This window comes from Schistocerca piceifrons, chromosome 1 (assembly GCF_021461385.2).
Source record: "Schistocerca piceifrons isolate TAMUIC-IGC-003096 chromosome 1, iqSchPice1.1, whole genome shotgun sequence".
In the NCBI taxonomy this organism is placed as follows: Eukaryota; Metazoa; Arthropoda; class Insecta; order Orthoptera; family Acrididae; genus Schistocerca; species Schistocerca piceifrons.
Window position 1 is genome coordinate 549,460,534 of NC_060138.1, and position 27,769 is coordinate 549,488,302.

Here is a 27,769-nt window from a genome sequence, read left to right on the forward strand (position 1 = left end):
GTTGTCAAAAGCAACAAATCAACAGGAGATCAATTTCAACTTACGACAGAATCAAACGGGTGCCTGATAAATAGCAGGACGTTGTTAAAAGTAGTCACACAGAAAGAAAAAGAGATTAATTCCATTTGACGATAGAATTTTAAGGTGCCTGCTTTGGGGAAGCATATGAATACCCTGTACGCACAACGGCAAACCTTTTACTGTGTTTAGTAATATTTGCCTAACACAGTAAATGTCTTTCATCTATTTTACGTTCTCTCTAAGACGACCCTCGCTGAAGAAGCTGATGGGAGTGACTGAAATCGATATAAACTGACTGACATCGACCGGTGTTTACTTATTTATGGTCGCTGCTAGCTCAAAGTATCAGACAGTGCTGTATTTAATACGCCTGCGTCTACGAAAGCAGAAGTGAAACCCTGAGGTAACGACCACTGAAATGCTATATGTAATAGAATTTCAAATAACGTTAATTACTGATTACAGACGCATGAAGATAGATGCTAACCAGCCCGAGAAAGTCTACTCGCAAAGTTCCGAGGACCGTCTTGATATGATTACTACTATCCCTTACAGATCGTTGCAGTAAGGACCGTGAGAACAAGGTTAGATTATTTACAGCGCGCACAGAGAGATTTCCAAACAGTGATTCTTTCTGCGCTCTACAAATGAATGGAGCGGGGAGAAGCCCTAACAACTGGTACAGTGGGAAGAAGTCTATCATGCACTTCATAATGGTTTGCAGAGTATGATTGTAGATGTAGACGTCAAGAGCGGATGTTTCAACATTTGTACAACTTTGTGACTCCACAATGAAGTGGAATGTAGGTTTCGAAAATTCCAATCAGATTAAAACTGTGCCTGATCGATATTCAAGTCCAGAAACTTTCCTTTCAGGGCCATTTCCCTTACTGGCTGAGCTAGCCATGCACGACTCAAGACTCATGCTCACAGCTGTGCTTCGGCCAGTACCTCCGTCACACTTCCCGCGATTCACAGTAACTCTACTACGTACACGGAAGACCTTTTCTGCCAGGAAAGAGATCGCGGAGAAATGGCTTATCGATTATATTTTCGCCGGCCGAAGCGGCCGTGCGGTTCTAGGCGCTGCAGTCTGGAGCCGCGAGACCGCTACGGTCGCAGGTTCGAATCCTGCCTCGGGCATGGATGTGTGTGATGTCCTTAAGTTAGTTAGGTTTAACTACTTCTAAGTTCTAGTGGACTAATGACCTCAGAAGTTGAGTCCCATAGTGCTCAGAGCCATTTGAACCATTTGATTATATTTTCAGAGTGAATATATCACTCCACTGCGAAGTGTGATCTGTAATTAATGGCAAGACTGAGAGTTGCTGTCCGGCACACAATTTAATCTGCTGGGAATTTTCAAAACATGCTGAGTGATCGGATACCAATAAACAATTCACCATATGCGATCTTTACTAGTCTGTCATCTAACATATTGCCAGTCAACATAAGAAGAATGGAAGTCGGACTAAACCATTGACTGTCTTTGTTTGCCGATCGTAGTGACTTTTTGACGTTCAACTTAGCTGCACACTCCAGTTGGTCAGGAGGAGGCTCACCTGACGGGCGACACGTAGTTGACGCCATCGACGTCCCTCCAGTCCCACTGGCTGGGCAGGTAGGATGCGCGTCGCTTCAGCTCCGCCGTCACAGGTGCGGGCTCCGGCCTCTCTGCCAGCCACGTGCTGCAAAAAGAATATACACCCGTCCGCTGTCACTCGTGTTGACTGCATCGTCCCTTCGACTAGTGTTAGGGCTACTTATCTTCCTTTCATAAGAGAAGCCGACTTCGTATGGGTAGTACCAAGCATATAAGGCCGGACAACTTTATTAAAACTGACAGAACAACGTTAACTCTAAATTCTAGCATTACTTAACCCTTTGTTTCCTGACATAAGAAAATTTTTACTTTTTAACATTTTCTTTGCAGAATTTATGCTATTGTGGCCTCAAATGACGGTAGGATTTTTTGTAAAATTTTATTTTATTTTTTGCAACTTTTTTCTCTCCTGGTACTCAGAAGTACCGTCAGACTCCATGGACAGAATCACAACATGCGCAGAAAAATGCTCCATTGTTTATAACTTGTACTTTATTCCACATAAATATTAAATATTTTTACATTAGAAAATTAACAGAAATATGATATTTCTGAATTTTTTTTAAAATTTCGCATAAATTTATTCTAGAGCAACTTCACAATACATAGTAACTTGGCTATACATTTTTGACAGTATATACGTATCACATATTTAGTGATACCTCATGAAATTGTAGGAAACAGTTCTTTTTCTCATTGCAGCACAAATACACTTTACATGTACTACATTGTGAATGTGGTCTCGACTGAATTTTATTTTTTGCACACATTTCGCATCGTCCTCTTTTACAACTGAACACTACAAAATGGTTTCCTCGGTTGCCAAGACATACATCCTTCGGAACAGAAAAGTTATCCTTCCTTCTCTTTGGGAGAGTTACTTCATCTTTACCAGAGTTTCTCTTTTGGAGATTTGGCACTTGCTGTTCATTCATTAGCCCTAGTGCCACAGCACGCCTGAATTCCAGCAGTGGCAGTGCCCCATGTAGATCACTGAAAATGACGTAAGCATTGACAAAAGCAATTTCTATTGCTCCCCAGAAGAGACGGTGCCACCATTTCTTTGATCACTTGTCAAGACCATAAGTTGAACGTAATCTGTCTGCATGATCCACACCACCTATCTTTTTATTGTAATCACATACAATAACTGGACATGGTATAGTCACACTAGTTCCATCTTTCTGTTTTCTTGTCACTACGCTCTGTTCGGTGCTATGGAAGTTTGACGCAAAGTACACTACTTTATTTTCCTTCCATTGAAATACTGTTAGTTCTAAAGATGACACTCTGTGATTTGATTTAGACACTTTTCTTTAGGTAAATTCCCTGGAAAGCCTTTCCTGTTTTTTCTAATTGTTCCACAGGCAAATGTATTTACGGATTTCTGTGTGAGAAAAAGTGGACAGAACAACTAGTGAGAGGTAACGCGTTGTTGCTACAATAGAGTGTTCGCACAACCTGACGGTACTAATAAGTCCGCCTTATATTTTCCACTTTATCTCATTCACTTGTAACGTAATGCTTCAAACTGTTATAAAAAAACAAAGAAGGTAAGTACGTACAATGGAAAACTCAACGGAAGTTTCAATAAATTGCGCACAAATTCAGGCAACACCATGGAAACAAGCACATACAATCTTCTGTTTTCACAGCGGCACGCGAAAAACAATTTCAAGCTCTGGCCGCCAGAGAGGTCTATGTATTGCACAATAACAACTATGAAACAGTAGAGCAGAGTTACTGTTACGCACCGACAGGCTCTCAGATCACGAAACTGCACCACGAGAAAATAATGAGAGTCAAAACTTACTGGTACTTTTAAGTACCGTCAGGCAACAAAGGGTTAAATGATTTAATCATCACAGTTCAAAAAAGCTCTCATAAATCACGACTTCGTCGGCAAAGATCGTCTTAGTTCAACTAACTGACACGAAATATGTATTAATTATACAGAAAAACCTTCCTGTCTGTCTGTGTGAAAACCATACCTACAGAAACTCCTGAGATTAGCCCAAACACACAAACAGCAAAAAGCGGCGGGCGTCTTTATAGATGCGTATACAGGGGATGTCCGGCACATAGCTCGCGTGCGGTTGAAGCGGTATTGAATAGCATATTTCATGACAGGTGGATTGGTCGTTCACCGGATCTGACGTCCCCGGATTTCTTTCTGTGGGGAAAGTTGAATGGTATTTACTATCGCGATCCACCGACAACGCCTGACAACATGCGTCAGCGCATTCTCAGTGCATGTGCGAACATTACGGAAGGCGAACTACTCGCTGTTGAGAGGAATGTCGTTACACGTATTGCCACGTGCATTGAGGTTGACGGCCATCATTTTGAGCATTTATTGCATCAATGTGGTATTTACAAGCAGTCACGCTGTAACAGCATGCGTTCTCAGAAATGATAAGTTCACAAAGGTACATGTATCACATTGGAATAACCGAAATAAAATGTTCAAACGTACCCACGTTCTGTATTTTAATTTAAAAAACCTGGCTGTTACCAACTGTTCGTAAAAATTGTGTGCCATATGTTTGTGACTATTACAGCGCCATCTATCACAAAGCGAAAAAAGTGGTCCAACTAAAACAGTCATAATTCTTTACGTACTACACGAATATGTAATAAAAAATGGGGGTTCCTGTGTAACAAAACGCAACGCCATCTAGCGGGCCAACCATAGCGCCATCTGGTTTCCCCCTTCAAGCTAGACGAGTTTCGTTCTTTGTAGTTTTTTCGTTTGATGCTTATTTTGTTAGATATTTGGCCCGGTCACTATCAATGGACCACCCTGTATAGCGCGATTCAGCTACCCCTACCTATGCGTTTTATATAACCTGCAACGCCTTCAAAAACTGCGTGCGATATTTTCATAGTTTTCGTTACATGCAAACTGCAAGACCTACAGGAAAAAATGAATAAGACCTTTTCATGGGAAACTTAATGTAGTTAAATTTTATACTGGGATACATTTCCGCTAGAGGCCGCAGTTTTCGAATTATTCATGAAAAACGCACAAAAGTGACCATAAGAGGCGTGTCTCTTCAGCTCCGCCTTCAAACACGTTTCTCTTGAATAATTCGAAAACAATGGCCTCCAGCGAAAAGGTGTCCCCGTACAAAATTTAACTACATTAAATTTCCTACAAAAAGGTCCTGTTCATTTTTTCTATAGGGCTAATAGTTCCTATGTAACGAAGGAGGGAATATGAAAATCTTGCTTGTGGTATTTGAATTCAATGCCGGTTGCATAAAACCCATAGGTAGAGACAGCTTAATTAACCTGTGTATAAAGATATGTAGTAATATTAAAGTCAACATTGTTTCACAATTACTTAGCAATAATCTGAATTACAGTCGGAAGTAGCCCGTACACAAGCATGATGAAAATTGTTGTAAGATAATAATATGTTGCCTATTCCATGATATTTCGCGATTTCACCCGAAAGATGTTAACTTGCTGCAACCACTTTCCCACTGACAAACACCCAGCCATTCGCAAGTGAAATTTAGAGTTGAAGAATGCCAGTATTGTTAGCTATATTTATGCGACGCATGCACATCTTGTCAGCATCGCCACCGCTGTGGAATTTAGCACCTTTAATTCGGCAGCATATCGCGGTAATGCGAATTGGCTTCGTCACAGTGGTCCAAAACGTGTCTAACCATAGGCATACACAAGAAAACGGCGGCGAGGAGATGAGGGCCGGGGGGGGGGGGGGGGGGGGGGGGGGAGAATGCAAGAGAAAGGTGGAGAAAGGTGGCACTTTCTCCTCTTGGAACCATTCTAGAACATAACTGTTTGAAGTATATTGCAAAGGCTACCGTGCCGCTATCAGAACGGACGGCAAAAAGACATAATAACCATGAGCCCATTCGGCACGGTTTGTCTATCTTGTGCACGGAAGACGCACTGTTACGTGCTTCGAAAGTTCGAAAATATATCTCAAGTTATTCTCAGCCGATGTTACGAAGTAACAAAGTTGAGAACGGATATTATCTGACAGGCGAAAATATTGCATTATTGAGAAGTTTTAGAATAATTCATGCTATTTAGCAATATATTATACTTAGTTTATATCAAAACTTTGTAGTGTTGCACTCTGCCTGATTTCTAGTGACCTGTCAAGGACCTCCTAAGTTGATGGTAAACGATCATTCTGTTTAGATGGACATGCAGAATTGTTAGATGGTCGTCTGAGACTGAATAATAGCTAATTTAGTCTTTCTGGTTATTGAATGAAAAGATTAGAATCTCAGCCATTGCAAAATTCTCTTGAAAGTAGGCTTACCTTTTGCCTCCAGCCATATTAATGAGCTCTTCTCTTGTCATTCCTACAAACTTATCGTATACCTTTGCTTTCCACAACTTCTGCGACTTGTTTATTTCAGTTACCAAACGTGTCTCCTGCAAAACGTCAACTATTTGCGCCATCTGCAACAGGAAGATAACTTAGTTATATTCCAATAAATGCTGGTATGTAGTAAGCATCGAAGATAAACATTTGAGTTTCTGAACTGCCTAGCTCTATTAGATAAAGCCTGAAGATTTAGTGTGCACTGTCAAATATTTTGGTATCATCGTAGTGCCAAAGATTACAAGTTATTAGAGTACACTAAAAACTAAAATATTACCTTTTTTCCTATATGTCCGTCGAAATTACGCAATTCAAAATTTTTTTTAAGATTGCATAGGCAAATTTAATGCGAGATGCTGAAGTGTAATTAAGTGATAGTAAATAAACTTACGAAGTGTCAGTCAAATTACATAAATGTGCTGAATCAGGTCGTTGTGATATGAATGTAAGTGTCTAAATGGAACCGCATTAACATGAAAGATTCGTGAGTCAGCAATTAGTCTCAATCCAAACGAAATACAAACCGTTACAGCAGTGTGCCGAATGGTAACTGATAATAACAGTACTATGATTTTGATAAACGTCTTGCAGTTAATAACTGAGTTTTCGTAAAAATAGTTGCCCAGAGACGTATGAGCGCTGTAATGATGGCTTGTAAATCTCAGAGAACCTCTGGTAAAAAGCTGAGAATAAATGTAAATATAATTTATATTCTGTACTCTGATGATTACGCCAATTAGAAACTGAAGCAGAAAAGACGCTCCACAAGCGTTCAGATCAATGTCAGTCCATATGTAAATTTGCAGTGTTCCAAAATATACATAACATAACTTTCCTTTATTAGGGATCGAGGTGGACGGATTCGAATGTCCGTATAAGATTGTTGCTGAAACACTAAGCTTGTGTTATGTCATTATGTGCAAGATGATTCACGATGGAGCAATATGAATACTGGTAATGATGAATAAAGATATTAAAAGTGATTCTTTGAATTACCATGTTGTTATTCAACAGGAGTAATGTGAACAAGCACTAACGACAGTTAGAAAAGCGGTAGCATCGGAATTCTAATTGAGCACTCCCTACATTGTATTTCTGTGTTATACCGCTTCACCATCTCACTCTCTGCATAATGTGAATTGAGGATACTTTAACTCCTTTCTAGGCCTCAAAGGGTATAACTCTGATTCTATAGTAGTCTGAGGGAAGATGCCAAATGAGGTACAGTACGTACCAAATTTCTTGATAAACACTATCCGATCAAAGCTATCCAAACGCTATTAGTGGGCATAAATAAGGAGTGTATACGCTCTTCACCTTTATGACGGTTTGAGCTTTGCAGGGGACACTTTCAAGTAAGTGTCGGATGCTGGGGTCTGGGGAGAAAGTGATGTTCCAGCTCATCCCAGCGACGCTCCATTGGGTTCATATCGGGACTATGGACAGGACATCCATTTCAGGAATGAGAGGATGCATTGTCATGAAGTTTCAAACATTCTTTGTCTCCGAACTGTTCCTCTACTGTACGCAGTAAGCGATGCTACAAAATGTGTTGATACCCTCCCCCGTTTAGCATTTTCTTAAGGGCAACAGGAGGCAACATCATAAACACGAGAAGCACCTCCATACCGTCACACCACCTTCTCCGTACTTCACTGTTGGCATTACTCACGAGGCAGGTAAGGTTCTCCAGGCATTCGCCAAACCCAGACCCTTACATCGGATAGCCACAGGATCTAACGTTATTAATCACTCGAAATCGCCCGATACCTGTCACCTACTGTTCAGTGGCGTCGATCCTGTCGTCACCTCAAGCATCACTAAGCAATGCCTGCAGTACAGCGTGGCTTACGAGCAACTGCTCGAATATTGTACCTCATTCGTTTTAACTCTTACGCGTGGTCATTGTGCCAACTGGACTTCTGGTAACAATTTGGAATTAAAAACTGATTCCTTTCTGCTGACTTCACGTTACTTTTTACAGCCACCTCCGCAATGCTCGATGGTCCCTCTCGTCAGTATGTGAGGTCTGCCTGGTACTGGTTTCTCTGTGGTTGTTCTTTCACGTTTCCATTTCAAAATCGCATCCCCAACTGTCGATTTGGGCAGCTTTAGAAGGGTTGAAATGTCACTCAAGGATTTCTTATTCCGGTGACGTCCAGTTAAATAGTCCATGTTTGAAGCCACTGGGCTCTGCTGGCCAACCCATTCTGTTGGTATTGAATCTCTTCTGACAACACAATACTTGAAGTTTTAAACATGGCTGCGTAGTCAGTGACCGTTTACAAATTACAGTTAAAGCAATTACAGCCCTCGGTCACAAAATTTAAGTCTTTTGACCAGGTTTTGACACTTCTTGGGTGCCTTCATCAGAAATTAAATATTCAAATTGGCCTATAACATAAGTACAAAATTATAGGAAAAATTTTTATATAATAGTTTAAGTAATGACTAACAATACAAGGAAGAAACAGTATTTACATATCACGTATAAGATAAATATCAAGCGATAAGGCTTCAGTCACAAAAATTTAAAAAAGAATACGTGGAAGGCGCGCCACTATGGGCTGCTCATTCATATAAATCCACAGGTAGCAACAGACTGAGTCGCCCGCGTTAGCAACTGCGAGCAGGTGAACATGGTACCAAGAGTGCCATCTAGTAGCCGCAAGTACAACCTGGCTACTTAACATTCAAATAACGACAGACGAATATCATGATTAACATTATTCAGTGCATGACGTAAAAAGTAATATTTTGTTTGACAGCAGCAGATACGGTAACATTTTCTCTACATCAGAGCTTAGAAGTACAGTTTAAAGGATGAAAACACCATTACAGAAAACACAAAGAGGGCTGAATGACACAGCCTGTAGAAAAACGATATAAACCATTTAATAAACGAAAAATTATGAGCTGATTTAGATTGAAAAAAACATTTCGGTAACTGCAAGAGGAAACCCGAAAGCAAATATCAAGTAACAGCTTTATACAGTTGAAGAAATTTTATTACGTAATTGTACCTGATCATTGGGAATGAGGCTATCATTTAGAGAAAGATGTTTAAAAATTTCTAATTCTTCGAGAATATCTAATCTACGTCCTTTCTTCTCGGAGTGCAAAATGTTGATATCGTGAACAGTTTTAGGCGCGTGACCTGTAATCAGAAGATGGTCGGCAAAAGACAAATTTTGGGTGCTAGTGCCATTTCTTCTTAAAAGATGTTCTTTATATCTGATTGTAAAGGCAGGTCCTGTTTCTCCAATGTAGTAAGAACAGCAGGTGTCGCAGAAAAACTTATAGACGCCAGAATTTTCCAAAGGGTAACGAGTCGTTTTTAACTTATGAATGAAGTTTTTCTTCAAATTATTATTGGTAGAAAAGGCAACGGGTATGGTTATATTTACGACGAAAAAAGGTATTGAATCTAATACGAGATGGGCCCCGAGAAAGGGATAGAAAAATGCTTTTTTGAGTTATATTCAATGATAGAGGTGCCGAGAGTAGTAACTCTTTTAACAGTTTTCTTTTTAGGGATGTCATCCACTAGGCCAGGTTCATATTCGTTACTAACTGCTGTCGTTTGGAGCAAATTAATCTCTTCATTGAATTTTTCTTTCGAGAGTGGAATAGAAGTAGCTCTATGAATAGCAGAGAGAAAAAAAAAGCGTTTTTATGAGTTTGTAGTTGCATGGAAGACGGAAGTACGATTTGGTCAGTGTATGTTTCTTTACGAAAAACATTGAATGAGATTTTATTTTCCTCTACTGTGAGCGTCAAGTCAATAAAGTTTAATTGACGGGTCTCGTTTTCGAGTTCGATGGTGAAAGAAATTATCTCATGAATTTCATTAAAGAGATTGAAAATACGGTCAATGCCATCAGCAAGTCCCTTGTAAATGACTAAAATATCATCAACGTATCTGAAATAGGAGAGAATTCCTAGTGCTGAAGCTGAAAAACAGTTGAAAAACCTTTCTTCTAGAGAGTTAATGAAAGTATCAGTAAGAATACCAGCTAACGGATTTCCCATAGCGAGACCGTCGGATTGGTGGCACAATTGTTCATTAAATTCAAAATAGTTGTATTTGACTACGACTGTGATTAGATTCATGAAGTCTGTGATTTGTTCATCTTAAAGATTTTTTTGAAATGACGTAAATTTTTTTCTACGATCGTAAGCATTTCTTGTACGGGAACGTTAGTATAAAGATTTTTGACGTCTAGTAAAAACAACTTGGTATCTGAACTGCCTTCTAAATCTTTTATTTTATGGAATGAGGCGTGACTATTGGGAATGGAATAATTGTTCTTGAAGAAGAATGATTTTTTCAGAGTTTCATGCAGAAATTTGGTTAAATCATTGTACGCGCTAGTCATAATATTAGAAATCGGCCGTATCGGATGGTTAGGTTTGTGAATTTTAAATTGAGACCGAAGTTTTGGGGCTGAGGGTTCATGTTGATAAGCATTTTCTTCTGAAAAGGTTTGATTAGAAATTTTGCGCTATTGATAGCTGACCTGACTTCTTTTTGTAATTCTGGAGTCGGATCCTCAAGCATGTGAATTGTGGGTACTGTTTCTTTCTTGTACAATTAAACAGTACTTACACTTCTATATAAAAAAATTTCCCATAATTTTGTACTTATGTTATAGGCCAATTTGAATATTCAATTTCTGATGAAGGCAGTCATGGAAGTGTTGAAACCTGATCAAAGGACTTAAATTTTGTGACCGAGGGCTGTAATTGGTTTAACTGCAACAGAATACTCTTCGCCTCCTTTCATACTGGCCTCTCGTGACAATTCCGCATTACACAGAAATATGCGGGTACTTTCGAACATTTAGCTGTAAGAAAATCATTCCTGGTTTAGAAATACTGTATTCACACTATAGGCTCCTGCATGTCTTGCTGTTCCTTTGGCAAGAACGTTAGCCACCTTCCATACATACTTACTGGGTAAGTATCCATTGGAACGAATGTACAGAATCTTATTTTTGACACATATATTCGATTGTTCGTATTGTATTAACTTTGTATTAACAGAGGCAACAGCAGGAAGGATTCCTTAAGAACGCCATAGCTTTCCCCTTCTCCGTCCTCCTCCATGTCCTCTCTAGAGAGCTTAGTCAGCAGAACACTCAGGTCTATCCTTCATTCTCTTTTTTAATAGAGTTTTGATTGAATTAGTAGAATTACGCAATAGAATAGCGTATCTTACCAGTTTCGGCTTTGCTGCGAACGGATCCTCGTGGGTCTTTTTGGAGACTGGCGAGTTCTTGACACCGTAGTAGCAGGACCAGTGCCTCTGCGTGACGTCATGCGACCAGCCATTGAAAGTACGGTCGCAGATACTAGTTACTGTGCCATTATCCTGGAAACATCAGGTGTCAGCAGTGAGCATATTTAGCCCCACGTTAACAATCTAACCTACTTCCGTAAATCAAATCTTACCGAGGTGTAGTAAGAGAATGCGAAGTAGCTCCTGCCGTTGACGGTCACTTCAAACCCCTGGTTGTATATCAATGTCCAGGTGCCCACGTTACCAAACTGGTCAGTAGCGATGTTGGGATACGTCAAGTCGACCGTAACTGTCTGGACGGCATCTTTGGACAAATAAACAAATTTCTTTCAAAATAATGAAACACAACAATTTCTTGTGACAAGGGTAGATTGAAGTTGGTAGAAGTTGCATAAATTATTATCTATCCACATGCAAGGCTTTTACAAAACGTAACTGCTTCCCTGAGGTACCTCCACGTCTTTGTAGACCGTGAATCACACGAAAATACATCTATAAGCTTCCGTCTTCTCTAAAAATATTAAGCCAGATTCCAACTTCTACAAACGGCAAATTTCGTCGTGTACATACCTAAATCGCTCTCGTGGCCAGTACTACAATAAAGCCTAAAGCGTGCTTAGGTGCTATTTAGGCACGAAATACATTGATGGGAACATAAAGTGTTATACCATGAGCAGCAGTCCGATGTTTATCAAACTTTGTGGAGATGTTCGTCACATCACGGATTTACTTGATAAAACTTTCATTGACGTTGGAACTGATGTCAAACATCAGTATCAGGTATACCCTAACGGGTAGGAATACATTCTTTTACCGGGTAGTTGTAAAGTGCAGCTACTCAGAGAGGTCCCATATGGCTTGTAATTATCGTACAGTAGCGAAACGTGTTACACATTCCAATGCCTTAACGCGGAACCGATTCATGACGAAAAAATTTAGTTCTAGTTTTGGTCAGCAGGAGCGAATCTGTCGCTCTGAAAGCAAGAGAGACGTACGAAAATGTTTCATACGTAATGAATTAGAAATAAGACGTGGGCAAAAAAGGCCAAACAAATTGGAAAACCGTAATGTTGATTTTATTACTAACTGCTGCTTACGCAGTTTGTTCTATATGAGCATAGGAGACGTCGAAAACGCCAGATTTGCACCTGGTGACCAAAATTGGAACTATTTTTTTTTCCAGATCAGATCGTTCCCATTAAACTATTAGAATATCTACCAAGTTTCGCTGCCATGCTACAATTGAAGTCCACAACGGACCTCTGTAAGCAGCACCACTTTAATTATAATCACATGGTGTTTGTTGTGGCACATAAGGAAAAAGCCTTCGGATGTCATCGTGAGGATTTTGAGGAATTCCTCACCATCCTTGAAACACACTCCGTGTCATTTCACGAAGATTGCTGGCTGGAGACTGGTATGAAAATGTACGTCTTTGCACAGCATCCCAGACATCCTCTAGGAGACCGGGTAGGCGAGTGAACTATCCGTACATTCCCCAAGGCGTTCATGGTCTCAACTGCAATATGATGTCATGCGTGCATTATCTTTCTGAAACAACCATTTGGCACCCTGGTCATAAAGGGTACAGGAACAGGGCTTACCACTCTTGACAAACAACATTCCACCTCCCTTCGGCAGTTACCACATCAGTCCTGTTGTCATATCCAATAGCTTCCCACACCACGAATCCACAAGGTGGACCTTTCACCACGTCGTCTACGGCCACGGTGGAGACGATACGACCGCCACAAATAGTCGTCGGTGGTTTGGCGTCAACAGTAAACGACGCATTGTAGATCCACGTCTCAAACCAGCGTGTACTAGTCTGTTCCCAACGGTAGCTAGTGACACTTTGCCTGTAACCAGCTGTTGCCAAAAGTCTAAATGTCGGAGCCAGTCCAACAGTCCTACGATCTTCTCGTAGTGCGGTCCTTCTGGAAAGACACCTCCCTACTATTCTCGTCACACTGTTGTCCTCAGCCCATCTCGCCGCCACCCTTCTGCAGTCATTACTCTGTGCTCTCTATCGTGGCCGAGCGGTTCTAGGCGCTTCAGTCCGGAACCGCGTGACCGCTACGGTCGCAGGTTCGACTCCTGCCTCCGGCATGGATGTGTGTGACGTCCTTAGGTTAGTTAGGTTTAAGTAGTTCTTGAACCATTTTTTTGTGCTCTCTATCGGCCTAATGCTCCCGTATCAATCGTACAGTTGATTCAACTTTTTTCAAAGTCCGAAAGACAACAGGAGCTGTACATGTACGCTCTCTGGATACACCGTGTTACGAAATCCACCTGAAAACAGCTTGAACGATATACACAAACACACGGACACACAGCAGCCATGGCATATTCACTTTTCATCATCTGTAGGAATGGCTTTTTTCTGTACTGAATATAATCTCAAATATGGAAGAAATATTAATCAACACATTCTGCAATCACGGAATACTGCAGTACCAATTTTTGTGGGGTTCGGTCAAGAAATTCACGGTGCACCGCTTTCCATTTTCGTCTGTGAATCGGCAATGCACTTCTCTTCGTCTGCACTATAATCACACAAAACACGTTCGCAGAATAGAAACATTAGAATATAGTTTTCGATCATGAAGAAAAGAATGTAAGAATGCCTAGCACAATGATTAGGATACAAAGTGAAACATCGTTAAATTTGATACCGATGAAACGGATAGGGACATGCCAGAGGAAATCGAAGGTACATGACTTTTTCGTATGTCAGTGAAATATTCTTATATATAACAAACTTTTTTGCCTGACTGAGGCTGAATTCCGGACATGTCCTTGCGTAGGTTACATTGTCTAAGTTATAAACACCGCGATCTAGGAGCAGCGATTTTGAATTAGTAACCAAAACGTTCTTGGTCCGGGGTTCCAACTTTACACTGCTTAAATTTTGAACGAAAATCATCAGCAATGGTGGTCGACGGCTTACGTCATAAGAAGTCCCCTAATTCAGCTAACGGTTTTGCAAAAGAGCGTCAACGAGCGGAAAGCTGTTCAGGACACTCTCTTGCCCATGAGGATGAAGAAGGAAATGGAAACCACTGCATTAAAGACACGTGATGTGTACCCACAGGACATGTGGCCCGTAATTGAAAAAGTTTCAGTATGATCTCTCGTTTGGCAAATGATTCCGGACTCGTACCCCATTCGGATCTCCGAAAGGAGTCTGCCAAAGGGGAGGTGACCACGAGAAAAAGACTGAATAATCAACGAAAGGATAACGTTCTACGAGTTGCGCCGTGGAATGACAGAAGTCTGGACGTGGTACGGAAGCTATAAAATTTGAAAATGGAAATGTTAAGGCTCGATTTGGATATAGTGGGCGTCACTGAAGTGAAATGAAAAAAAGACAATGATTTCTGGTCAAACGAGTAAAAGTAACATCAGCAGCAGCAGAAAATGGAATAATAGCAGTAGGATTCATTATGAATAAGAAGATAAGGCAGAGAGTGTGTTACTGCGAACAGTTCAGTGATGGGATTGTTCTCATCAGAGTCAGAAGCAAACCAAAACCGAAAACATTAGTTTGGGTATACTTGCCGACGTTGCAAGCATAGGATGAAGATATAGAAAAAGTATTTGAGGATACTGAACGGGTAATTCAGTAAGTAAAGGGAGATTAAAATCTAATGGTAACGGAGGATTGGAATGCTGTTGCAGGGGAAGGAGTAGAAGAAACGATTAAGCGAGAATATGGACTTGGTTTGGTAGTAGGAAAGAGAGAGGAGAAACAGTAACTGAGCTCTGCAAAAAATTTAACCTAGTAATAGTGAATACTCTGTTCAAGAACCACAAGAGGAGGAGGTATACTTGGAAAAGGTCGGGACATGCGGGAAGATTTCAATAAGATTAGATCAAAATCAAACAAAGATTTGGAAATCAGGTTCTGCATTGTAACACGTACCCAGAAACAGATATAGACTCAGATCACAATTTATTAATGATGAAGATACAATTCAGAAAGAATCAGTGTGTAAAGAAGTGTGATACGGAAGTACTAAGGAATGAAGACATAAGCTTTAGGTTCTCTGAGACTATAGATACTGCGATAACGAATAGCTCAGTAAGCAATTCATTCGAAGAGGAAGGGACATTTCTAAAAAGAGCAATCACGAATGTTGGACAGAGACATATGGGCACAAGAAAGATAGCTGCGAAGAAACCATTGGTAAAAGAAGAAATACTTCAACTGATCGACGAGAGAAGAAAGCACAAAAATGTTCACGGGAATTCAGGAATACAGAAATACAGGACACTTATGAACGATATAAACAGGAAGTGCAGGGAAGCTAAGGTGAAATTTTTACTTGAAAAGTGTGACGAAATCGAAAACGAAATGATTGTTGGAATAGCTGACTAAGCGTACAGAAAAGTCAAAACAACTTTCGGTGAAATGAAAACTAATAGTTAATACATTAAGAGTCAGATGGGATTCCCACAGTTAAGTGTAGGGGAGACAGCTATTAGGTGGACAGAGTACACTGAGGGCCTCTCTGAGGGAGGGAGAGGACTTGTCTGATGGCTTACAGAAGAAACAGGAGTCGGTAAGAAAGAGATAGGGGATCCGGTATTAGAATCAGAATTTAAAAGAGCTTTGGAAGACTTAAGATCAAATAAGGCCGAAGGAACAGATAACATTCCATCAAAATTTCTAAAATCTTTGGGGGAAGTGGCAACAAAACAACTATTCATATTGGTGCATAAAAGGTATGAGACCGGCGATATTCCAACAGACTTTAGGGAGAACATCATCCACACAATGCCGAAAATAGCAAGAGCCGAGAAGTGCGAGAAGTATCGCACAGTCTGCTTAATAATCCATGCATCCAAGTTCCTGACAAGAATAGTACACAGAAACATGGAAAAGAAAATTGAGGATCCAGTAGATGACGATCAGTTTTGCTTTATCTAAGGTAAAGGCACCGGACACGCAGTTCCGACGTCGCTGTTGATTATGGATGCGCGACTGAAAAAAAATCACACATTGTACACCTACATCTACGTACGTATTCCACAAGCCACCGTATGGTGCATGGTGGAGCGTACCATGTACCACTACTAATCATTGCCTTTCCCGTTCCACTCGCAAACAGAACCAGGGAAAAACGACTATCTACAGGGTTGTCCATTGATAGTGACCGGGCCAAATATCTCACGAAATAAGCATCAAACGAAAAAACTACAAAGAAGTCTCGTCTAGCTTGAAGGGGGAAACCAAATGGCGCTATGTTTGGCCCGCTAGATGGCGCTGCCATAGGTCAAACGGATATCAACTGCGTTTTTGTAAAAATAGGAACCCCCTTTTTATTATATATTCGTGTAGTACGTAAGGAAATATGAATGTTTTAGTTGGACCACTTTTTTCGCTTTGTGATAGATGGCGCTGTAATAGTCGCAAACGTATAAGTACGTGGTATCATGTAACATTCCGCCAGTGCGGACGGTATTTTCTTCGTGATACATTACCCGTGTTAAAATGGACCGTTTACCAATTGCAGAAAAGGTCGATATCGTGTTGATGTATGGCTACTGTGACCAAAATGCCCAACGGGCATGTGCTATGTATGTTGTTCGGTATCCTGGACGACATCATCCAAGTGTCCGGACCGTTCGCCAGATAGTTACGTTATTTAAGGAAACAGGAAGTGTTCAGCCACAGGTGAAACGTCAACCACGACCTGCAACAAATGATGATGCCCAACTAGGTGTTTTAGCTGCTGTCGCGGCTAATCCGCACATCAGTAGCAGACAAATGGCGCGAGAATCGGGAATCTCAAAAACGTCGGTGTTGAGAACGCTACATCAACATCGATTCCACCCGTACCATATTTCTATGCACCAGGAATTGCATGGCGATGACTTTAAACGTCGTGTACAGTTCTGCCACTGGGCACAAGTGAAATCACGGCTCGATGACCGATTTTTTGCACACGTTCTATTTAGCGACGAAGCGTCATTCACCGATAGCGGTAACGTAAACCGGCGTAATATGCACTATTGGGCAACGGAAAATCTACGATGGCTGCGACAAGTGGAACATCAGCGGCCTTGGCGGGATAATGTATGGTGCCGCATTATGGGAAGAAAGATAATTGGCCCCCATTTTACCGATGGCAATCAAAATGGTGCAATGTATGCCGATTTCCTACCGATGTTACTACAAGATGTTTTACTGCATGACAGAATGGCGATGTACTTCCAACACGATGGATGTCCGGCACATAGCTCGCGTGCGGTTGAAGCGGTATTTCAGGACAGGTGGATTGGTCGTCGAAGCACCATACCATGGCCCGCGCATTCACCGGATCTGACGTCCCCGGATTTCTTTCTGTGGGGAAAGTTGAACGATATTTGCTATCGTGATCCACCGACAACGCCTGACAACATGCGTCAGCGCTTTGCCAATGCATCTGCGAACATTACGGAAGGCGAAATACTCGCTGTTGAGAGGAATGTCGTTACACGTATTGCCAAATGCATTGAGGTTGACGGACATCATTTTGAGCATTTATTGCATTAATGTGGTATTTACAGGTAATCACGCTGTAACACTATGTGTTCTCAGAAATGATATGTTCACAAAGGTACATGTATCACATTGGAACACCGAAATGAAATGTTCAAACGTACCTACGTTCTGTATTTTAATTTAAAAAAACCTACCTGTTACCAACTGTTCGTCTAAAATTGAGAGCCATACGTTTGTGACTACTACAGCGGCATCTATCACAAAGCGAAAAAAGTGGTCCAACTAAAACATTCATATTTCTTTACTTACTACACGAATGTGTAATTAAAAATGGGGGTTGCTGTTTTAAAAAACGCAGTTGATATCCGTTTGACCTATGGCAGCGCCATCTAGCGGGCCAAACATAGCGCCATCTGGTTTCCCCCTTCGGGCTAGACAAGTTTCGTTCTTCGTAGTTTTTTCGTTTGACGCTTATTTCGTGAGATATTTGGCCTGGTCACGATCGATGGACCACCCTGTATATGCCTCCGTACGAGCCCTAATCTCTGTAATCTTGTCTTCATGTTCCTTAAGCGAAATGCACGTTGGCGGCAGTAGAATAGTTCTGCAGTGAGCGTCAAATACCGGTTCTCCAAATTTTCTGAATAGTAGGCCTAATCCTCGAAAAGAACGTCGCCTTCCCTCCAGCTGATTCCCATATGAGTTCCCGAGGCATCTCTGTAATACTTTAGTGTTGTTGGAACCTATCGGTAACAAATCTAGCAGCCCGCGTTGAATTACTTCGATGTCTTCTTTTAAACTAAACACTCGAGTAGTACTCGACAATGGGTCGCTCTAGCGTCCTATATGCGATCTCATTTTCAGATGAACCATGTTGTTGTTGTGGTCTTCAGTCCTGAGACTGGTTTGATGCAGCTCTCCATACTACTCTATCCTGTGCAAGCTTCTTCATCTCCCAGTACCTACTGCAACCTACATCCTTCTGAATCTGTTTAGTGTATTCATCTCTTGGTCTCCCTCTACGATTTTTACCCTCCAAGCTGCCCTCCAATACTACATTGGTGATCCCTTGATGCCTCAGAATATGCCCTACCAACCGATCCCTTCTTCTACTCAAGTTGTGCCACAAACTCCTCTTCTCTCCAATTCTATTCAATACCTCCTCATTAGTTATGTGATCTACCCATCTAATCTTCAGCACTCTTCTGTAACACCACATTTCGAAAGTTTCTATTCTCTTTTTGTCTGAACTATTCATCGTCCACGTTTCACTTCCATACAAGGCTACACTCCATACAAATACTTTCAGCAACGACTTCTTGAGACTTAAATCAATACTCGATGTTAACAAATTTCTCTTCTTCAGAAACGCTTTCCTTGAAATTGCCAGTCTACATTTTATATCCTCTCTACTTCGACCACAATCAGTTATTTTGCTCCCCAAATAGAAAAACCCATTTACTACTTTAAGCGTTTCATTTCTTAATCTAATTCCCGCAGCATTATCCTCGTTTTGCTCTTGTTGGTGTTCATCTTATATCCTCCTTTCAAGACACTGTCCATTCCATTCAAACTGCTCTTCCAGGTCCTTTGCTGTCTCTTACAGAATTACAATGTCATCGGCAAACCTCAAAGTTTTTATTTCTTCTCCATGGATTTTAATACCTACTCCGAACTTTTCTTTTGTTTCCTTTACTGCTTGCTCAATATACAGATTGAATAGCATCGGGGAGAGGCTACAAAACTGTCACACCCTCTTCCCAACCACTCCATCCCTTTCAAGTCCCTCGACTCTTATAACTGCCATCTGGTTTCTGTACAAATTGTAAATAGCCTTTCGTTCCCTGTATTTTACCCCTGCCATCTTCAGAATTTGAAAGAGAGTATTCCAGTCAACAGATGAATCATACTTTCCCTAAATTCTCCCAACAAACCAAAGTCGACCATTCTCCTTCGCTGCTACAATCCTTGCGAGCTCATTCCATTTCATCTTGTTTTGCTACGTTACGCCTATATATTTAATCGACGTGACTGTGTAAAACAGCACACTACCAATGCTGTAGCCGAAGATCACGGGTCTGTTTTTTCCCACTCATCTCCATTAATTTACATGTTTCTTCATTTATACCTGGCTGCAATTCATCACACCAACTAGAAATTTTGTCTAAGTCGTCTTGTATCCTCCTACAGTCACTCAACGACGACACCTTCCCATACACCACAGCATCATCAGCAGACTGCCGCACACTGCTACTTACCCTGTCTGCCAGATCAAATGGTTCAAATGGCTGTGAGCACTATGGGACTGAACATCTGTGGTCATCAGTCCCCTAGAACTTAGAACTACTTAAACCTACCTAACCTAAGGACATCACACACATCCATGCCCGAGGCAGGATTCGAACCTGCGACCGTAGCGGTCGCGCGGTTCCGGACTGCGCTCCTAGAACCGCTAGACCACCGCGGCCGGCCCTGCCAGATCATTTATACAAACAGAAAATAACTTCCCCTGGGCACTCCTGTCGATACCCTTGTATATGATGAACACTCGTCGTCGAGGACTACATACTGGGTTCTGATACTTAAGAAGGCTTCGAATAGTTCACATACCTGGGAACCTACTCCGTACGCTTGTACCTTTGGTAACTGTCGGCAGTGTGGCACCATGTCTAATGCATTACGGATATCTAGGAATATGGAATCCACCTGTTGCCTTCATACATGGTTTCGCAGGATCTCGTGAGAAAAAGGTAAGCTGAGTTTCCCGCGAGCGATGCTTTCTAAAACCATGCTCATTTGTGGACAAGGAAATTTATCATATTCGAACTGAGAATATGTTCAACGATTTTGCAGAAAACCGGTGTTGAAGATACTGGTCTATAATATCTGAGGGTTCATTCTTTTACCCTTCTAATACACAGGAGTCGTCTGCGCTTTCCAGTCGCATGGGACTTTGCGTTGGCCAAGAGATTCGCGATATATGAAAGCTAAGTAATGGACCTATTCTGTAGAGTACTCTACGTAAAACCAAAATGGGATTCCATCAAGACCTGGCAACTGATCTGCTTTCAACTCTGTTGTTTCTCTCCACCAGAGATGCATATTACTATGTCCTCCATGCTGGAATCTGTACGACGATCAAACGACGGCATGTTTGTACCATTCTCCTGCGTTAACGATTTCTTAATACGCGAAATTTAGAACTTCGCCTTTACTTTTGCTATCTCCTTCTGCCACAACAGACTGGTCAGCGAGTGACTGGGTGGAAGCCTTAGGCCCATGTAGCCATTTTACGTAGGACCAGAAATTTCTCGGGTTCTCGGCAAGATCTGTTGCTAAAGTATGAAGAGGTAGTTGTTGTAAGCTTCGCGCATCGATCTTTTTACAAAACCAAGAATGTCTATTAACTTTACCTGTTGTCATTTGCGCGTTCTCTTTTGAACCGCGAGTTCAAAAATGATCAAGTGTGTGTGAAATCTTATAGGACTTAACTGCTAAGGTCATCAGTCCCTAACCTTACACACTACTTAACCTAAATTATCCTAAGGACAAAAACACACACCCATGCCCGAGGAAGGACTCGAACCTCCGCCGGGACCAGCCGGAACCCCGAGTACCTCAGCGTTTGCTTCCTCGACATTTTTCAAATTTCGCTGTTAAACCAAGGTGGGCGTTTTCCGTCCTTAATCCACTTACTCGGCACAGTATGATTTGCACTCCGTTAAATTTTTGCCTGTAGTTCCTCTAAGCCCATTTTAGTGGAACTAAACGACTTCAGTTCATTGTGTAAGTGGGATGCTAGCAACTGTCTAACTGCTCTTTTCAGCAAAAATACTCTCCTAGCCTTCTTGATTGACCAGTCAAATTTACTAACCAAAAGTTAGTCACTAATCTCTGTACACTTTCGCCGCCGATTATGTCAGGCTTGTTTGTAGCAACAAGGACGTTCATAGAATTTCTCGACCTGGAAAGCGCGTTCGACAGGGAAAGTTGGGGAAAGCTGCAAGAGAATGATGGGTATTTTGCAACATGTACACGAACCAAGAGGGAACAAAAACAGTGGAAAACCAAGAAGGAACCGCTCGAATCCAGAAGGGTGGAAGACAGGGAGGTAGTTTTTCACCCCTAATGTTCAATGTACACATCGAAGATGCAATGACGGAAATTAAAAAAAGTTTCAAGTGTGGGATTAAAATTCTAGGTCAAAGGATATCGGTGATAAGTTACACTGATGACATTGCTATCCTAGGTGAAAGTGAAGGCATTACAGCATATGTTGAATGGAATGAACAGTCTAATGAGTATAGAATATGGATTGAGAGTAAATCGTAGAAAGGAAAAAATAAGGAGAAGTAGAAGAAATGAGAATACCGAGAAGCTTCACATCAGAATTCGTGATCACGAAATACACGAAGTTAAGGAATTCTGCTACCTAGAAAGCAAAATAACCTATGATGGACGGAGCAAGAAGAACATCATACTAACACTGAAAAAAGGGCATTCCTGGCCAAGGGAAATCCACTATCAAACATAGATCTTAATTTGAGAAAGAGATTTCCTAATTGATTGATGTTTGGTTTGTGGGGCGCTCAATTGCGCGGTCATCAGCGTCCATACAAAGTCCCAGTTTTGACACAATCCAGGGTTTTCACAGTCCAATTACCCACTGCCACGAATGATGATGATGATGATGATGAAATAATGAGGACAACACAAACACCCAGTCCCCGGGCAGAGAAAATCCCCAACCCGACCGGGAATCGAACCCGGGACCCCCGTGATTCAGAGGCAGCAACGCTGGGATTTCTTAGAAAGCACTTTTGGAGCACATCATTGTATGCTGGTGAAATATGGACTGTGGGAAAACCGGAGCAGAAATGAATCGAAGCATTTGAGATGAGATGCTACACAAGAATGTTAAAAAGTAGTTAGACTGAGGAGGTAAGGAATAAGAAGGTTCTCCGCAGAATCGGCAGGAAAGGAATGTGTAGAAAACACTGACTAGAAGAAGGGACAGGACGATAGAATACGTTAAGATAACAGGGATTAACTTCCATGGAACTACTGGGAGCTGCAGAGGGTAAAAACTGCATAGGAAGACAGAGATTGGAATTCATCCAGCAAATAATAGAGGACTGAGATTGCAAGTGCTACAATGGGACGAAAAGTTTGGCACAGCAGAGGAATTCGTGGCGGGTAGCACCAAACCAGTCAGAAGACTGTTGACTCACAATAAAAAAAGACACATCTCATGGTGCGCCTCATATCTGAAACGTGCAGTCGATAAGACGATGGTCCAAATACCCGTCTAGGCCGTCCAGATTTAGTTTTTCTGTAGTCCCTAAATCGTTTAAAGGAAATTCCGGGATTGTTTCTTTGTAAGGGACACGGTCGATTTCCTTCATGCCGCTTGTCCAAACCGAGCATGTGCTCCGTCTCAAAAGACCTGGTCATCGACAGAAAGTTAAACGTTTAACTTCTATCCTTCCCTTATCTTCAATCTAGCCATACTTGTCTCCTACTTTCAAATATCCACAGCTATGTGTCCATCGATGGACTGCCAAACCAGGAAGAAATGGATCAATTAAAGTTAAGACGGAGTTGTTTTCGCAGTGAATATTTGTTCAATAGCACAGATTAAACTGTTATAAAACTCGCTGACAGATTACAACTTTATGTCGAACTCGAGCTCGTAACCAGATCGTAGACTTCCGTGGTCAGTTCCTTCACCAGCGAGTCCTTTCTCATCTGTAGCGACTCCTCATGCAGTCTGCAAGCTCTTGACCAGTGTAACCCTCGCCATCCCTTGGTCATTGCTATCCAGGATTCCCTGTATGCCCTTGAACAATGTGGACGCTCAGTGACCTTCGTCAAGTTCCTGACTACGTCGGGATACTGGCCAAACTGGCTACCAGTAAGCTGACTCTTCAAATCAGTATTCAAACTTTAGGGTACTGGAATACGGAATAGCTCACTTTGACTTCACCAAATAAACTACAGGTAATAAAGAAGACTCCAAACCTACAAGGTCCTCCATGCAGGCCGCTTGCAAAGACTCTACCATTCTTTGCCTGCTCCGCTTTGTCTATACTTGGCAAATTCATGGTCATCTCCTTTGCCATGAGGACCCAACCCACTGTTGTTGTGGTTCTCATTTCACAGTGGTTCACATTTTGCTGGACTGTCCCAGCCCGGCGGCCCTGCGGTGGACTCTCAATCTCCCTCACTCGCTACCCCTGGTATTAGGAGACGATACCTGTGCAGCAGACTTAGTTTTACATTTGGTTCATACCACTCCCTTTAAAGAAGGGAAATTAACCTTATCGGCCCATTGAGGGAGTTTTCATAAAGGGGGCTTTTACCACTCCCTTTCGGGGATGGCCACTTAACCTTATCGGCACACTGAGGGGTTGACACAACATTGTGTAGCCTCCTCTGCCCAGACAGGGCTGCAGCTGTCTCGGTTTGGTGGTACACCCTACCCCTAACCCTACCTGCTCTTCCCCCCCCCCCCCCCTCTCATGTGGCCTGTTTGACTTGCTCGTCGTATGTCTATCTGTGCTTCTCTTGCCCTGCCGTGTTGGCACTCTTCCCTAGGGAATTTCTGAGTGGGGTACCTCTCGTAAGTGGAGGGGGATGGGGCTGTATGTCCCCTCATTGTATTCTGCTTTTGGGTTCTTCTTGTTGCTCCCTAGGTGGAGCATCATGCCTGCCTTTCTTCATGTGTCTCTCTTTCTTCTTCTTTTGTCCCTTATCTCGCCTTCGCTGACCTTTGGTACACCTTGGGTTTTCCTTCCCCTGAGTTTTCCACAGTAGGTCATCTGTTCGAGGAAAAGGGGACTGACGACCTAGCACTTTGTCCCTTTAATCATCCAGCCAACCAGCCAGCTAACAACTTCCACTTTAATTTATATTCGATATTAATGAAAGCTTTTCTTATGTTGTCAGTCTGTATGTTATACACTCTGTACTTCGGGCATCTCCACTTCCTTTGCTGTCCAAACAGCTAAACTCGACTAGTACTTCCCATGTCTCATTTCCTAGTCCGAACCGCTCAGCATTATCTTAATTCGATTGCGTTCTATTACCCTTGTTTTACTTTTGTCAACTAAGAATCTCTTTTCAAGACACTAACCATTCCGTTCCACTGCTCTTCCAAGTCCTATGCCACCTTTGACATATATCACAATTTCATTGGAAAAAGTGGAAGTTTGTATCTTTCCTTCCTGAACATAAATTCATTTTCCGAATTTCTCCTTGGTTTCATTTGCTTCCTGCTCATTGTACTTATTTGATCACACTGGGGACAGGCTATGTCCATCTCTCACTCCCTTTTTGACTACTTCGTAACCTTTTTCGTCTCTCTCAACTCTAACTGCAGTCTAGTTTCTATACCAGTACCTTTACCTCGGATGCAAGCCCAGAAGCGTAGCAACTAGCAATTTCGGCGAGAAGTTTTGATGGAGTATATCTCAACCCACATAGAAATAAAGCGCTCGTATTAAATATACACACATCAAATAAAGTTTTGCATCACCTCGGTTCCGAGAGTTCCGGAACCTGTACAGAAAACTGGAATAGAGATCAACATAAACATCATTTCTGCTCATGAAAACCACACATTGCATGTTGTACCACCCTACAGCGAGACCTTCAGAAGTGGTGGTCCAGATTGCTGTACACAATGGTACCTCTAATACCAAGTAGCACGTCCTCTTGCATTGATTCGTGTCTGTATTCTTCGTGGCATACTATCCACAAGTTCATCAAGGCACTGTTGGTCCAGATTGTCCCACTCCTCAGCGGCGATTCGGCGTAGATACCTCAGAGTGGCTGGTGGGTCACTTCGTCCATAAACAGCCATTTACAATTTATCCCAGGCATTTTCGATAGGGTTCATGTCTGGAGAACATACTGGCCACTCTAGTCGGGCGATGTCGTTATCCTAAATGAAGTTATTCACAAAATGTGCACGATGGGGGCGTGAATTGCCGTCCATGAAGACGAATGCCTCGCCAATATGCTGCCGATATGGTCGCACTATCGGTCGGAGGATGGCACTCACGTATCGTGCAGCCGTTGCAGCACCTTCCATGACCACCAGAGGCGTAAGTTGGTCCTGCATAATGCTACCCCAAAACAGCAGGGAACCTCCACGCTGGACAGTGTGTCTAAGGCGTTCAGCCTGACCGGGTTGCCTCCAAACACGTCTCCGACGATTGTCTGGTTGAAGGCATATTCGACACTCATCGATGAAGAGAACGTGATGTCAATCCTGAGCGGTCCATTCGGCATGTTGTTGGGCCCATCTATACCTCGCTGCATGGTGTCGTGGTTGCAAAGATCGACCTCGCCATGGAAGTTGGGAGTGAAGTTGCGAATCTTGCAGCCTATTGCGCATAGCTTGAGTCGTAACACGACGTCCTGTGGTTGCACGAAAAGCATTATTCAACATGGTGACGTTGCTGTTCCTCCGAGCCATAATCCGTAGGCAGCGGTCATCCACTGCAGTAGTAGTAGCCCTTGGGCGGCCTGAGCGAGGCATGTCATCGACAGTTCCTGTCTCTCTGTATCTCCTCCAAGTCTGAACAAAATCGATTTGGTTCACTCCGAGACGCCTGGATAATTTGATTGTTGAGAGCCCTTCCTGGCACAAAGTAACATACGGACGCGATCGAACCGCGGTATTCACTGTCTAGGCATGGTTGAACTACAGACAACACGAGCCGTGTACCTCCTTCCTGGTGGAATGATAGGAACTGACTGGCTGTCGGACCCCTCCGCCTAATAGGCGCTGCTCATGTATGGTTGTTTACATCTTTGGGCGGGTTTAGTGACATCTCTGAACAGTCAAAGGGACTGTGTCTGTGATAGATTATCCACAGTCAACGTCTATCTTCAGGAGTTCCGGGAACTAGGGTGATACAAAACTTTTTTTGATGTGTGTACTATTACTACAACTAATTTGCCATTTCTTGTTACATGGTATGTTAATATTTGTTATAGATGCTGACTATATTTACAGCAGTTAATTGTGAATTTATTTACAGGACAAAAACAAATCGATAACATCGTTTTGCTAGAAACTTTCTGTTCAGCTACTTACCAAACGAGTCGCAGGTGGCGGTATTGTCGAGATTCCTCTCGCCCTCGTAGAAAGTCCAGCTGCCCTGCACGTCACTGTACAGGCAACTCGCTGGAGTGTCTGCTGTAACGCCCACCAACAGCAGGGCTGCCACCACCACCGAGACGCACGGGGATGTAAACATGGTTGCTGTCTCAACTCCTGCAGCCAAAATTAAATATGAGATACTATACATCAACAAAGTATTACGCAGATCTAGTTATACCCACCTCTCTCCTTTCAGATTTCCTATATACCGGTGGTCTAGGGGTAGCGTCTTTGATTCATAATCAAAACGTCTTCGGTCCCGGGTTCGATCTCCGCCACTGCCTAAATTTTGATAAATAATCGGCATTGGCGGCCGAAGACTTCCGGCATAAGAAGTCAGCCTCATTCTGCCAACGGCCTTGCCAAAGAGGGCGGAGGAGCGTATAGAGGTTCAGGGCACTCTCTTGTCCTAGGGGTGGAAAATTGCCACTAAAGGCGGAAGAATCAGCAATGATCAACGACATGAGGATGCAGAAGGCAATGGAAACCACTGCATTAAAGACACGTAACGTCTATCCACAGGACATGTGGCCTGTATTTGAAGAAGTGTCATGATGATCTCTCCATTGGCAAAAGATTCCGGAATAGTCCCCCATTCGGATCTCCGGGAGGGGACTGCCAAGGGGAAGGTTACCATGAGACAAGATTGAATAATCAACGAAAGGATAACGTTCTACGAGTCGCGGCGTGGATGTCAGAAGCTTGAATATGGTAGGGAAACTAGAAAATCTGAAAAGGGAAATGCAAAGGCTCAATCTAGATATAGTAGGGGTCAGTGAAGTGAAGTGGAAGGAAGACAAGGATTTCTGGTC

At 42.3% G+C, this 27,769-nt stretch overlaps 1 protein-coding gene across 1 annotated transcript in view; it reads right to left on the reverse strand.

The window, feature by feature from the left end:
* The window catches only part of LOC124749659 (dipeptidyl peptidase 1-like), a 54,162-nt gene extending 27,146 nt beyond the window's left edge, over nucleotides 1–27,016 (reverse strand). The window contains exons 1-5 of the mRNA XM_047248972.1: nucleotides 26,892–27,016; nucleotides 11,448–11,599; nucleotides 11,215–11,367; nucleotides 5,928–6,070; nucleotides 1,584–1,709 (exon numbers count right to left, since the gene is read on the reverse strand). Of these exons, the coding sequence (XP_047104928.1) occupies nucleotides 1,584–1,709; nucleotides 5,928–6,070 (269 nt within the window). The 5' untranslated portion in view covers nucleotides 11,215–11,367; nucleotides 11,448–11,599; nucleotides 26,892–27,016. The remainder of the gene's footprint in view (nucleotides 1–1,583; nucleotides 1,710–5,927; nucleotides 6,071–11,214; nucleotides 11,368–11,447; nucleotides 11,600–26,891) is intronic.
* Nucleotides 27,017–27,769: the final 753 nt, after the last annotated feature.